Below are 14721 nucleotides of genomic sequence, written 5' to 3' on the forward strand. Positions count from 1 at the left end.
GAAACAGACAAGGTAAATCAATGGTACAGAAGACAGTGTCTAGGGACAGGTCCTAAAGTATGTGAGAAATTAATATACGCCAAAGGTGATCCTTAAAACAAATGACCATATGGGAAAGAATACTTTTCATGCATAATATTTAAAAACTCTACAAATTCACTCTTTCATTCATTCAAATGTGTACCTAACACCCGCCATGCACAGAGCTGTTTGAGGTCCTGCTGACACCGCATGGGAAAGAAATTACACTCTAATTTCCAACGAAGCAGAAATTCTAGTGTGAAACAGAAAACAGACAATAAACGCCCGACACGTCAGGTGGTGACAAAAGCAGCACAGAAAGAGCAAACCTGGGGATCGGGGTAAGGAGGCATCAGAGCACTAACGTGACATTGCAACAGGCCCACAGTAAGCGTGGAAGCTCATTCCAGGTAGAGAGATGAGCAGGTGGAAAAGCCCCTCAAGTGGGTTTGTCTGCTCGGGAGCAGTGTGGTCAAAACACAGGGAACAGTCACCTCACACCTGTCAGAACAGCCATCGTCAAAAGGATAAGTAACAAGGGTTGGTGAGGATAATATGGAGAAAAGGGAACCTTCATGCACTGTTGGTGGGAATTGAAATTGGTGCAGCCACTATGGAAAAGAGGATGGAGGTTCCTCAAACAATTAAAAATGGAACTCCCATACGATCCAGCAATTCTATTTCTGGGTATTTATCTGAAGGGAAAAAACAACAACACTAACTTAAAAAGATATCTGCACCCCAACACGCACTGCAGCATTACTCACAATAGCCAAGATATGGAAGGAACCTGTGTGTCCACCAATGGATGGAAGGATAAAGGAAATGTGTGTGTGTGTGGGGGGGGGGGGGGGGGTGTATATCTTGCCATTTCTGACATGGATGGGACATGAGGGCATTATGCTAAGTGAAATAAGTCAGACAGAGAAGGACAAATACTGTATGATGTCACTTACATGTGGAATCTGAAAACAAAAAAGCACAGATACAGAGAACAGACTGGTGATTGGCAGAGGCAGGAGGTGAGGGGTGGGCAAAATGGATGAAGGTGTCAAAAGGTATAAATACCTAGTTATAAAATAAACAAGTCCTGGGGATGTGACGTACAGCATAGTAACTAGAGTTAATTACACTGTGTTATAAGTCTGAAAGTTGCTAAGATATCAAAAATTCTCATCACACACAAAAAAAAACTATGCAGTGATGAATGTTAACTAGATTTACTGTGATCCTTTTGTGATATGTACAAATATCAAATGATCATGCTGCTAACCCGAAACTAATATAATGTTGTCTGTCAACTGCATCTCCATTAACCACCACCACAAAGAACACAGTGAGCAGGCGGAAAGGGGTTGGCAAAGAGGCCTCAGAGTCAGTTCCTGCCAGAGGCCTCGCCCATCACCGCAGGCCTCTGGCTTTGATTCTGAATGAGAGGGGAAAGTATCACAGGATTTGGAGTAGGGCAGGAACTTGATCTGATTTATATATTATAAGGATCACCCTGGCTATTCTTTGGAGGAAAAAAAATCTAATAGAACAAAAAACAGCAAGCGGACCAATCAAGAGCCCAGTGCAGTGGAGATGACAGTGGCGCGGAGGCAGGCGGCAGGGCTGGGGGAAAGAGATGTGATGAGAGCCTAGGCAGTGCATCTGAAGAGAAGCTGGCGGCCCACAGGTGGGGTATGAGTGAGCTGGCATCACTTACTGACCGAGGGAGAGACTGGAGGGAAAGCAGGTTGTGGTGGTGGGGAAACACCAGTTGGTTTCAGACGTTAACTCTTAGGTGTCCAAGTAGAAATGTTAAATAGGCAGTTAGATGTATGAGCCTAGATTCAGATGAGAGTTCAAGTCTCAAAAATAAAAACAAAATCAAAATTAAAAGACAAAAGCTCAGAAGAGCACCTCATATGCAGTAAGATCTCAATATACAGTAGCAATTACTATTGGTGAAAGATGCTACCTAAATGTTGAAAGGCTAACAAAAAGCCTGACTTCATCCTCATTTCTATTCATACAGTGATGGAAAGCCTCAAACCCAAGGACAAATGAACAAGTCATTTATGTTCCAAATACTGGAGGACATGTTAGTGAGTACACAGATGATATCATTTGACATAAGCACTTTTCCAGTTAAACCACAGAGGAGGTGTATTTCCCAGGCGCCGTGCTTCACCAAGCACTGGCCAAATGTGCGTCTGCCCCACGCTCCACCCCCCACCCCCTCAAAAAAACACCTGAAAAAGTGATTCAGAACAAGAGGAAATCCAAATTCTGGGGAAGTCTTAGTCTTTCTGATTTAACTCGTCTAATCAGGAAAGATACTCACACGGTTAGATGTGTGTTTTAAGGAGCCAGACACAGACTCTGCCTCCAGCAGCTGCCTCCACTCTCCCAGGGCAAGAGCCTGACCGCACGACCAGCAGTGGGTCTGCAGTGTCTCCGTAAGCTGAGCAGTGAGACGGATCATGGCTCATGGAAACTGCACTGTGCTTTCTTTTCTCTGACACTTTCCAAATGAAATTAAGTCAAAGGAAATGGAGATCCACAATTCTCATGGCAAGTTCATTTCCTATTAATAGGAAACTATTCTAGATGTCACAACACAGGCACATGTATAAATGGGCATGATGTGACCACGCCACCCCACACTAGAGCCGACGGAAACATTATTTTAATACCTCACTTAACCTTAATAACCTTATTTGACAATTTGAAAAAAGCTTCACACTAAGATAAAGTAACAGGAGGGAAACAGAAGGGGAAAAGTCACCTTTTGGTGCTCAGTTTTTAAGAATCTGTCAGTCCATACGTGGATGGGCGTCTCTGTTCTACAATAAATATGTACATGACAAACAGGCTTGGCCCTTGTTATGAACAGAATTGTGTCCCCAAAATGTATGTTAAAGCCCTAATGTTCAGTGTGACTGTCCCTGGAGATAATGTCCTAAGGAAGTAATTAAGGTTAAATGAGGTCATAAGAGTGGGGCCCTCATCCAAGAGATAGGTTTCTATTGTTTAAGCCACCCAGTCTGCAAAATACAGGCTCCATGTACATTTATAACCCAGGGAACACTGGCTACCAGCTACAAACCTATTACAATTAACAAACTCTGAGGACCTCTTTCAACGTGCCAGACACACTCTCCCTCTCAGCTGTCTGCAGCACCCTCACTGTACCTCAAGGTGAGCTTACTCCAACAGTCTCTTTACTTTTGTAATAGCTGCCTCATTTTTCACAAAACCTCACAGAAGTTTCCTTATTGTTCAAAGCCAAAACCCATTTCAAGACAAATTTTAAGTCGAAAACCCAATAACAATAACTTGTAGAAAAAAAATAAAACAAAATCTAATATTTATAAAACTCCTGGAAGGTATAGAATCTCTTAAAGCTTAAAATGTAAGAGCCTACAAAGGAAAATGTAAATAGTTCTAATTACCTGCAAAGTTTAAACTCTGGTAATTTAAAGATAAAACAAAAAGCAAATGAGATGGAGAAAATATTTGTGTACATAAAACGTGAACAGGTTTGAGATATATAAAGAGCTACTGAAATCACTGTGAAAATCCCCACTTCAAAAGAGGACAATTTACAAAACAAATCCACGGAAACTTTAATGGAAATGTAAACTGAACTAAATTAGGTACGTTTTTAATTAGGAAAGAAATCAAGAAAATATTTACTTTTTCAGGAAGTTGTCATTAAATTGTTCAACTGACAAAAAGGATGTTATTTCTTCTCTTAAGTTTTTGGGTTGACATTTTTTTCTGCCAGTGCCTGTGGATCATTAATACTTTTTTTACATGAAAACATCAATATGACGTGTAAGCTCTGTAAGCACTGAAATAAATCAAGCTGAATGGAATAAAATAAAGAGGGAAAGGTAACCGATGGTACTGATGGAACCAACACGTGTGGCCATGATCCAGACACACAGACGTTCTGCTGACGTCGGGACTTGGTGTCTGAGGCAGGCCTGCCGCCTTCGAACTCTTCTGGTTATAGCACCTGGACCACCTCAGGAGCTACACAAATAAACACGTGTTGCCTGAATGAATACACTGTGTTCACGTTTCCTTAATGAAGCGATTCCTAGACAGTCGGATGACTAAGGGGCACGTTGCGCACCTGGGTCAGCAGAAGCCACAACCAGATGGAAGATGAGATACCTTCACTGTCCTCGGGGTTCTCCTCTTCATTGGAGGCTTCAATGTCCTCGTCCTCCTGAGCAGACACCGTGGAAGCTACACTTTCACACTGAGACACATCTCGCTCTTCACGAGGCTTCCGTGAGGCCTAAAGGAGTAAAAAATACTGCTTTTTTGGGATTTAAATAACTAAAAGGAAAGACATAAACCTCTCACCCCAGAGGTAAGGCAGCAGTCTGCGTGTCCCACCAGCCCTCTGGCGGGAGTACAGTCCCCTGAGGGAGCCATTCAGGGGCCTTTCGTGCAAGCGGACCCCTTCCATCAAACTCATCAAACGTTACATCCGAACCACTTTCGGAGCCACTCACCACTACACACGTACAAACAGCCAAAACCCACAAAACCCCTGCTCTTCTCCCCCTCCAAATAATGCAGTTGTCTGATAAAAATAACATATACATTTATCTTCTAATAATAACGGTTGGAATGTGGAAGACACAGAAAACTATGTTAAGAAACATAAGAACTGCTCACAATTCTCGCAGCCAGAGGTTCTAAGTATGCTGCTGTGTTTCCTTTCAGTCCTTTACACGCATACACGTGTGCGTAAACACTCATGCACATGTGTAAACAAAACCAGGGTGGCCCCGTGCAGTTACATATCCTACCTTTTTTAACAATATAATCATGAACTGAACATACTCCACTTTATGAATTCTTCAAAGTGACTATTTTTATTAATGATCCCATTAAAACACTCTACCAATATATATATTTCCAATTTTCCTATTTTAAGGTATTTAAGTTGTTAATAATGCTGCAACAGCCTCCCTTCACTGGCATTAAAAATTATGTGATTTCATAGGCAACAACTCATTGTTACTGAATTTCTTTTACTATTAATGAGAACAAATTCCTTTTTTAAAAAAAAATAGGATTTCCCCTTCTGCAAACTACATATTTACATAAAATTGTTCATTCTTCTACTGGGGTCACTTATCTGTAAGAGTATGTGTCTACATACATAAATGTAAGACACTAGCCATTTATTGTAGTATTTTCTATCTTATGTGGCTAAACCGAAGACTTAAGGTCTCCAGTCCTGCAGGCCCAAAGGTCCCAGCCCTGGTGGTCCTCTGTTCTGTGCCTCCTCCAAACCCCACATGTCACCAGACCTCAGCTGCCAGCCTCTCCCAAGGAGAGACTCCTCAGAGAATGGCAAATAAATGATGACCACCCCAACTGTGAAAAATGACCAATATTCTTATTTTTTCCTATTCTTAGTTTAGATATGAATATGCTATTTAGGATCCAACCTAAAGCATTAATTAAGTCAAAAGAGAAATCTATTTTCTGACATCAGAGTAACAGAACTAGGTGAAATTCTGAAGACCAAACAAAATCCATCCTTATGTTCTGAGCAAGAACACAAGGGAAGACTCCTCTGGCTACATTTTCTAAGAAGCCTCAAGGAAGCTCCATGAGTGCTCTATGTCTGAGCACTCATTAGCTAAGAGCTACTGTATGGGCTCTCTTGGTGTGCAACCTGTACCTCTCCTTTGCCAGCACTCACCCGTTCTGTCTGGTGCTTTCCTGAGCGGCTACAGAAGAGACAGCAGCTTACCAAGCCTCTGCGACATCCCTCTCGTCACATGCAATAATCTACTATATCTCCAAACATCTTCTTTATTACATCAGAGCGTTCACTTTAACGTAATAATTCAAATATACAGAAAGGTAACACCTATAAATCTTCCACTGAGTTTAACAGATATTAGACATTTTGTCATGTTTTCTTAAAATCTTCTTCAAAAGGATGAAACACTCTACTCAAAGGTTAGGTGCAACATGAAATCTGGACTGTATCAATACACTTTTTGGACTCTATTAAAATCCATTCCGCTACCTTGTGCTTATGGTTCTTTCATCCATGCACAACACCCATTGTGATATCATGAGTTGGTCACTTGGAAAACGAGTTACAGAGATTTTTAAAATTTGGATACATTTCATTATATACCAAAACATCACATTAGTTACTATTACCACTAATCTCATCAGAAAAGTCTCTTGAGTATTGTGATGATGTTAAGCTCACAGTGAGAGACACACATTATCCAAAATTCTAATTTTTGCCTGAAAGCTGGAAATTTAAAAGTGGCAACAAATACTAATGGTTGTTTTCTTTCAAGACAGGCTCATTTGTTTTCAAGAAAAGGTCTGCAAAATATTCAAGTCTGAAAAACCATAGTTGTGTTGTTATTCTTTTAATTAAAAATAACATTCCATGCAAAGGGGAGGCTAGCTCAGCTTGGAACTCCGACAACACAAGAGTGCCCTTCCTTGAGAGCCACGCCTCCCTGGCCGGAGCAGAGGACTCTCTGCATCCTCCTGTCATCACACAGACGTGTGCACAGGCGTCAAGATTTACCAAAGTCAATTTTCAGTTGCTTCACTAAGGGCATTCTTAAGTGAAACTGCCACTTACAAAACAAAGCTGCACCTGCTTGGAGATGAAGAGCGCATAGAGCGCTGAGTGCAGTGGCACCCGGCCACGGCTCACGCCAAGGCACCAGCACTCTCACTCACAGCTGCTTTGACACCTTAAATGCAAATGTCCAGACAGCGGAAAAAGGAAACAGCTTAGCACTTTTATGAAAATAGTTTTGACTTCATGGAACCCTCAAAGAGCTCTGTAGACTCTGAGAGCACTGGAACTTCCTGGCTAAGGAATTTTCAATCATCTCTAATAATCTTTCACTAATTTTCAAAATGTGCTGGTCTTTAGTTTTTACCCTATGGAATCTTTCTCTCTGAGAAAATGTTTTTTAATATGCCAAATCAACTCAATCAACATGGTAAACAGAACTAAAGTTTTCACTTCAAACTCCAAAATGCTTCTATTTTTCAAATCTAGTCTACAGTAAGTCAAAAGTACTTTACTGCCATTACCGCTAACAGAAATTTTACTCCTTGGGCAGTAAAAATAAACAAATAGTCAACTTGTGTCAAGAAACTAGCATATCCTTTACAGGTAAACATAATTAATAAAAATACAAGATACAAAAAAGTTTCCTTCAAAACCAATCTTTGAAGCTCAAAAAAAAAAACTCTAAGTAAAAAACAGCAAGTAAAAGACTCACCACCTCTGATATACTCACTTTCTGTTTATGCTGCTGCAAGAGGTTATCAAGATTGTGTCGCCTTTTATAGTTAAAATAGAAGTTTTTACATTGGGCTTCACTTTTAGTTCCCACCATTTTGGCAATTGCTGCCCAGTTACGACCATGTTCTACCAGACCTGTATTTTAAACACATACCAAACATTAACTGAATAATCACCTGATAAAGCAAAGAAGGAAAATAATAAAATCAATTTAATCACTGCATTCACAATCATTAATACTAAAAGTTTTTCAATTATTTATTGATATACTTCAATGCTTGTTGAAATGTGATCGACACAAAACTTATTAACAGCTCTATTTTTCTACCCAAAGTTAAAACATGCTCATTAACGGAAGGGTTCAACATTATCCTTGTTATGTACCTCCCAGAGGACGAGGACAAGGCTGGACACACATTAAGAGCCCAAACACTGTAAACTGAGTGATTAGGTACAGTGCTTCTAAATCTCTGGAAACAGTATATCAATGCAAAGTTAATAAGTGATTAACACAAAGTAAAGATATGCTTAAGACTCCATTTATAATCAGCATGTCTTCAGCCCATTCCCAATCAAGGATGCCCTTAAAAATATTAACCAGTTTTTTTTCCCACACCTGTTGTAATACAATGTATCACAGGAACCTATGCAATCTGTTCTTTCAACAAATGACACACGTATGCGCACAGACATGTATGTGCAAGGAACATGGGTATATAAATGCATAAATACGGAGAGGTACTTTAGACGTAGGTGTATCCAAGCAGGAATTTCTAGTACAAATTCAGTAATTCATGGGAAAACATCAATTTTTCAAGGTCAACACTAGCAGCCTCCTTAACAATGGTAACTGGCAGAGCACCTCCAGCTCCTGTGACGTGTGACTACAAGCTCAAAGACACAGGGCCTGAGCATCCCGCGTGGGGACGTGCACAGGACAAGAGCACACGGCGGCAGAGCCAGCACCCACTACTTCACTGGGATGGTCAGGGGACAGTAAGACCCGGAAGCGTGGCAGTCACAGACATGCTCATCATGGCAAAGAAACGCCAAATAAAACTACTGTGAAGACAGAACACTCTAAACTGCTGTATTTTTGGCTAAGTTGGTTTACATGATTCTTAAATGTGTTACTCATCACCAGCTAAACAGAAAATAAATCTGAAATGTGTCACTAAAAGGTCAAGCTATTTGCAATAACTTCTCTTTAGAACTACAAGGTAAATCCTTACTTAACCCCCAAAAGAGTTGGCTAATCTTTCTCAAAAATTATTTTACTTAAAAAATAAATTTTAATTTATAAACCAATTATCTATCCTTTTAGAAATTTTAGTTCAATCTCAAACTGTATGACATTTATAAGCAACAACAGAACACAAGATCCATAATGTTCCAGAGTAAGATGAAGGCCACACAGCTATGAAAGTGTCAGAGGCAGGATTCAAACCTTCGTTTGTCTGGCTGCAAAGTCCACGCTCTCTCCTCTGAATCGCAGTGTAATTTCTTAGCTGTTTATAATCAAACTTAGCCTTACTAAATGCAAACTGAGAAAGTATGTATCATTCTATTAAATGAAACTTTTAAACGAGAGACTTTTTATATCAAATACCTTCCAAAACAACTTTAACAGCATTTAATGACAACTATTCTGGAAAACTGAAAGTAGCTTACTTGTTCTCTAATAGGACATTCAAAATAAAATGAGAGAGAAAAATCTCTCAAAGTGGGCCACTTAAGGCACGCTGGGGTACCTTACTGGGCACCACACCATCAAAAAGAACTCTTCAGTGTACTTCTAAATTCGACTTACCATTGTGGAAGAACTTTCCTTTTTTTTCAATTATACAGAAATTAGTTCCATCTCACTCATTACTAATAACCCTAAAAACAAACACAAACCTAAAGAATATTAACTACTACCATTTACCTTTTTTAGCAACTTCCATTTCTTCTTCTGTCCATCGAGAGGTTTCTACAGGTTCTGTAGAAACTGAAATAAAGACAGAACCCAATAAGCCAGAGAAAAACGAAGTCCTTCCTTCACAGACTGTATGGCACTGAGCATATAATCTACAACCTAAATATCTGTCTGACATAAAGCCACTTTAAAGCATTAGGTGCAAGAAACTATGGAAATAGGATGGTATCAGCCTCTCTTCCACCATAATAGAGGGGAAAACCCCCACTCCCCAGTGCTATGATCTGTCTCAATGTCCTTTAAGGCTCCATCCATGTCCACATGTTTAAACATGGTGCCTCCCCACTTCCTAGAGCTCCATCCTTCCTCTCTTGAAGTGTCAACAGAAGCAGCCACCTCCCTGCTTCCTGCCCAGGCAGGCACAGCCCTCTCCTGCTCTCTGAACCCCCATCTCCCCCAAACTCCTGGAGGCCCCTGTGTTCATCCTCAGTGCCTGAAACCTAGCAAACAGATGGATCACAAACTGAACACTTCTTCTATTACTTTACAAAGAAACTTGAGACCCTCGGGCCTAAAGTGAGCTCCTGCTATATCCTCCTTCTCAACTAACATCACTGCCATCCACCCAGTCACTCCAATTAGTATCAGGATCTTCAGACTAATTTTTGAAGCCTTAGTATCTTTCCTCCCATCTATCTCTCACATCCAATGATGTACGTCAGTTCTAATCTCCTGAATACATCCCCTCCCTGCCTGGAGCGCTGAATGCATAGTGATGCCCTTGCAGCTGGTCCCTCTGCCTCCAAGTCCGTATTGCAAACACACCTCCACACTGTCACCAGAGTTATCTTTCTAAAACACCAATCTAATTACAACACTCCTCTATTTAAAAACCTCTGTAGGCTCTCTATTTTGTAAGCAAAGCAGGATATAGTGCAAACAAAGCCCACCATGATCTGCCCCCATCTGCTTGTCTAATTATTCCCTTCACGCCATCCTTGTTGTTTCCAGAACCTGTGTTTTCTTCCATCCTTCACGTAAGGATAAACCTGGTGCCGCTGGACCACCAGTGGTGGTTCTCACCATCAACATGACCGCATATAAACGGATGAAGACAGTCCTTCGTAAGAGAGAAAAGTGCCTGTACTCTTAGACCCAGCATTCCCCTGCCTAAGAAGTTATTCCTATGAAAACTAATTTAACAGAAAGGAAATGCTATGTGAATAAAGATGTTTTCATTAAAGTGCTGCCTATATTAGTTTTAAAGGGGGGGAGGAGATGGCCTACCTCTCACAGCCATCGAAAGTGAAAAGGAAGGTCACTTAGAAAGTAGAAAAGTTATGATATGTGCCCAGTGAAAACATCAGAAAACAAGGTGGCATGCACACTAGGGTTACAACTAAGTAAAAGGAAAAACAGCTGTATTAGGACAGTTGGGGCTCACGCTCTTTTTCAAAAGACTCTGATATTAAAGCCTAACAAATTTAAAGGCCAGAGTTTCAGATCAGCATTTCTAGGCTGTCAATATCAGAGGTCCCTCCTGCCTCACCCCAGCACTGAAAGAAACAATCCCAAACAAAATTCTGGCCTGTTTGCTCTAATACTGTCCACTCACTGGGTTCCGGTGGCGGTGGCAGAGGTGGTGGGGGCTCCTCAGTGGCTGCGGCAGCTGCAGCGCTAGCAGCTGCGGCCTCACTGGTCATGGACCTGGTGATCCGGCCCTTTCGGCGGCCCTGACTGTTGGCAGTCTTTCGGCCCCGGGGTGTGGCCTGCTCTCTCTCCTCAGTTTCTTCTGCTGTACCTTCTGTCTTATCCTTTTCCTTAGTATTTTCTCTAGAAACAACAGCAAAAGAACATTTTATGTGATTTAAAAGCATACATATACCAAAAAGATTACAGCTTTGAAAATCTTATAACAGAAATTGAATAGAACTACCCAAGCTCCCAGTTACTTGGAATAACCACTTGGGCTTCCCATCACTGCAAACTCAACCCACCCAGAAACATGCTCGCCCTCCCCACCTGGCTTCCTGCTCCCTGGTCCCGACTGTCTGCTGTGAGAGGAACCAGCACACTCGCGCTCACTCGGTCCACAGATCTGACTTCACCTTCAGCTCTTTCCCTTGTTCATTACTTCCCACATGTGAACTAACGCCACATTCTGGTTCTTTCCTCTGATATTCCTCCCACCAAGTCCACCACCTCTACTACCACCATGCGTGTTCAGGGCCTTAGCAGTCCAGTCCCAGTCCTTACAACAGCCTCCCTGACTCCTCCACCTCCATCTGCTCTACATGCTCGTGGATCCTTGTTCCAGCAGAACGGCTTCGGCAATAACCCATTTCCTCCACTCTAATCCTACCTGTTCCCAAACAGGGCCACACAGCCTCCGAAGGGAAGGCTACACTTTAGCTTTCATTAAGTCTTTACATAATTGAACCCTGACCTCCTTGCACGTTTCTCCTTGAGGTGCCCTGCGTTCCAATCTCACAAAACCATCACCTGCCATTTCTCGAAGAGGCCTGTCCATTCCCGCCACCCCCTCTATTCTATGCACACAGACTACGATCCTGCAGGAAGTCCTCCGAACAATCCAGGCAGAAGTAACACTCAGCCTCTCCTCAGTCTCCCAACACACTTTACTGGTTCTGCTCATTTCTTTCAGGCTTCTTTCTTTTCCTTAAAGAGTACTTGCATCGTGCCTAATTTTTCCTACTAGATCACAAACTCCCTGAGAAGAAGACGTGTCTTATGTATTTCTGCATCCTCCATGAGACCTACTCACAGCAGTAATAAATGAGTGCTTATTAAATAAACTAGGGGTTTTAAGAACAAAGTAAAAACAAGATATGGCAGTAACATATGAGCAGAACCACTGACCACGTGGGAGGATAAATGTTTTACCTAACTAAAAAAAAAAAAAAAAACCCATAAAATTTCATAGGTATCATCTTCCTAAGCACAAAATTAGAATGGCATGAGTATCCAACTCTTTAAAAACCACAGCAAGTGATATAGGCTGCTTTTGCTGCCTCAAAATTCGATAAACCTTCAGCATTTCCAAGAGGATTATAGAAATAACACAGTAAATATTAAAAGAAACAAATACTAACTTGAGCAACAACCTGTGTGGATCTCACATTCATTACACTAAGCGAGAGCAGCCACACAGCAGGAAATGACATACTGTATGATGCCATTTATATGAAATTCCAGAAAAGGCAAAACAGATTAGTAGCCACCAGGGGCGGGGGAGGGGGGAGGGAAATCAAGGCTAAGGAGTATGGGGAAACCTTCCGAGGTGATGGAACGTTCTGAGTCACGACTGCAGCAACAGGTGCACCAGTGCATACAACTGTCAAAATGCATCAACGTATACACTTAAAACTGGTGAAATTTAGTCTGTGTAAATAATGCCTCAATAAAGCTGATCCTTGGAGGAGAAACAAACAAGCCAGCTGCTAAGGGTCTCCACTCACCCAATCCCGCCAAAATGTGTACACAAAGACATCAACAATAGCTATCTCTGAGTGACAGAGTCACAGGTTCATTTTCTTTATATTTTGTTCTCTCTTCCTGATTTTCTACAAGGAATAAGAATTACTTTTACTACCAGGAAAACAGCAACAACAACCACAAACAAACCAGGAGGCCTGTTTTATATGAAAAATAAAATCCATAAAGCTGGAATATAAGATATTATATAAATTAAAACCACTCAGCAGCATTTTTACACTAATGTACACTGCCTGAGGTACTTCCAAATCAAAGATTAAACTATACTCACTGCATCTCAGTGACGGTGTCTATTACTGTAGCTCATCCCTTCTGAAACAAAGTATGTCGTGTCTGGTAAATAAGTCCATCAAGCCAAAAGTTACACTTCCTGGAATATTCCACTCCTTAATATATCAAATAACTATTAGATGATCAAAGCACACATCCCGTTGATTCTTTCATCTAAAATTTTACACTTTCAAGAGATTCAATCTCATTATTTATAAATAACTACAACAGCTAACTGTTTAACTCACTTAGAGTCCTCCTTTTCATCTTTTTCTTCTTCATCTTTCTTTTCCTCCTCTTTTTTTTCTGTTTTTTCTGCTTTATCTTCTTCTTTTTCTTCTACTTTTTCTTCTTGTGAAGGTCGGGCAATTTGCTGCTAGAATGAACCATCATTTGTAAAATTGGAAAATAAAAGAAACAGCTCCTCAAATCATAATGATGAATAATAAGTATCTATGCAACAAATTTAATGTACGATTAACCTATTAATCATCTACAATGTAACTAGGGACCATGTATTAAAAATTAGTCTAATGCTCTTTAATGCAGTCTATATGTATTGTTTAAAAGGTCACACACACGCACGTGCGCGCACACACACACACTCATAGTGTCTGGATCCATCAGAGAGGTGACAATGTTAAGATTCCACTTAGAAATCTGAGGTTGGTACTCTCTTTCTGTAATTCCCACATCTAATTCTACCTTGAAATTTGATAAACTATAATTTATCAAACCATGCTCCCTAGTATCAGATACCTAGTATGTTCCCAATTTTTTCATCATTATGGATAATACTACAAGAAACCTCTTTATGCTTTTACTCTTTTGGGGAAACATTCATTTAATGGAATAGTAGATAGCCATGGTCATTATCAAGACAAACAATTTAGAAAAATACTAAGGATATGATAAAGTGAAAAGTAAAACACTCAAATATGTCTAAGCTATAATTACAACTATGTAATTGTAAATATGTATATAAACAAAGACTGGAAGATAAGATTATGGACCCTTTTATTTCTGATGTCTCACTTGCTAAAACTGAGAAAAGTGAAATTAAGTTTGTGTTGAGTATTACTATGTTTGTTTAATTAAGAAATCAAATGGCCTAACCGAACAGGACTCGACTCCAACTCCCCCTGCAGCACACGCCGACCTGCCCAAGTGCACCTCCTCCTCCTAACCCCGACCCTTCCGAGGCTGCCCTCAGCACACCCAGCGTTTTCATGCCTTTGCCCAGAACAAAGTAAAATTTTCCTTAATTTCTTTTTCCTTTCTTTTTTTTAATTTTAAATTTATTTATTTTTATTGGTTTCATTGGGTCTTCATTGCTCCGCACAGGCTTTCTCTAGTTGCAGCAGGCAGGGGCTATCTTCGTTGCAGTACACGGGCTTCTCACTGCAGTGGCTTCTCTTGTTGTGGAGCACGGGCTCTAGGCGCACAAACTTCAGTAGTTGTGGCACTCGGGCTCTAGAGCCAGGCTCGTACTTATGGCACACGGGCGTAGTTGCTCAGCAGCACGTGGGATCTTCCCAGACCAGGGCTTGAACCCATGTCCCCTGCACTGGCAGGCGGATTCTTAACGACTGCGCCACCAGGGAAGCCCTTTCCTTAACTTCTGACGGCATCTCGAAGTCTTTTACTGACTTCTCAAAACTACAATCCAGCTTTTCCTTCA

General features: G+C 40.9%; 1 protein-coding gene across 17 annotated transcripts in view; it reads right to left on the reverse strand.

The window, feature by feature from the left end:
- The window catches only part of NCOR1 (nuclear receptor corepressor 1), a 149989-nt gene that overhangs the window by 55978 nt on the left and 79290 nt on the right, over window positions 1–14721 (reverse strand). For 13 of the 17 annotated variants that reach the window (XM_057717049.1, XM_057717052.1, XM_057717056.1 and 10 more), the window contains 5 exons: window positions 13289–13416; window positions 10870–11087; window positions 9264–9326; window positions 7332–7471; window positions 4192–4318 (listed from right to left, as the gene is read on the reverse strand). In XM_057717049.1, the coding sequence (XP_057573032.1) occupies window positions 4192–4318; window positions 7332–7471; window positions 9264–9326; window positions 10870–11087; window positions 13289–13416 (676 nt within the window). The remainder of the gene's footprint in view (window positions 1–4191; window positions 4319–7331; window positions 7472–9263; window positions 9327–10869; window positions 11088–13288; window positions 13417–14721) is intronic. The other 4 variants (XM_057717063.1, XM_057717065.1, XM_057717053.1 and 1 more) reach the window with 1 other exon arrangement.

The sequence above is a fragment of the Hippopotamus amphibius genome, chromosome 17, assembly GCF_030028045.1.
Source record: "Hippopotamus amphibius kiboko isolate mHipAmp2 chromosome 17, mHipAmp2.hap2, whole genome shotgun sequence".
NCBI classification, from domain to species: domain Eukaryota; kingdom Metazoa; phylum Chordata; class Mammalia; order Artiodactyla; family Hippopotamidae; genus Hippopotamus; species Hippopotamus amphibius.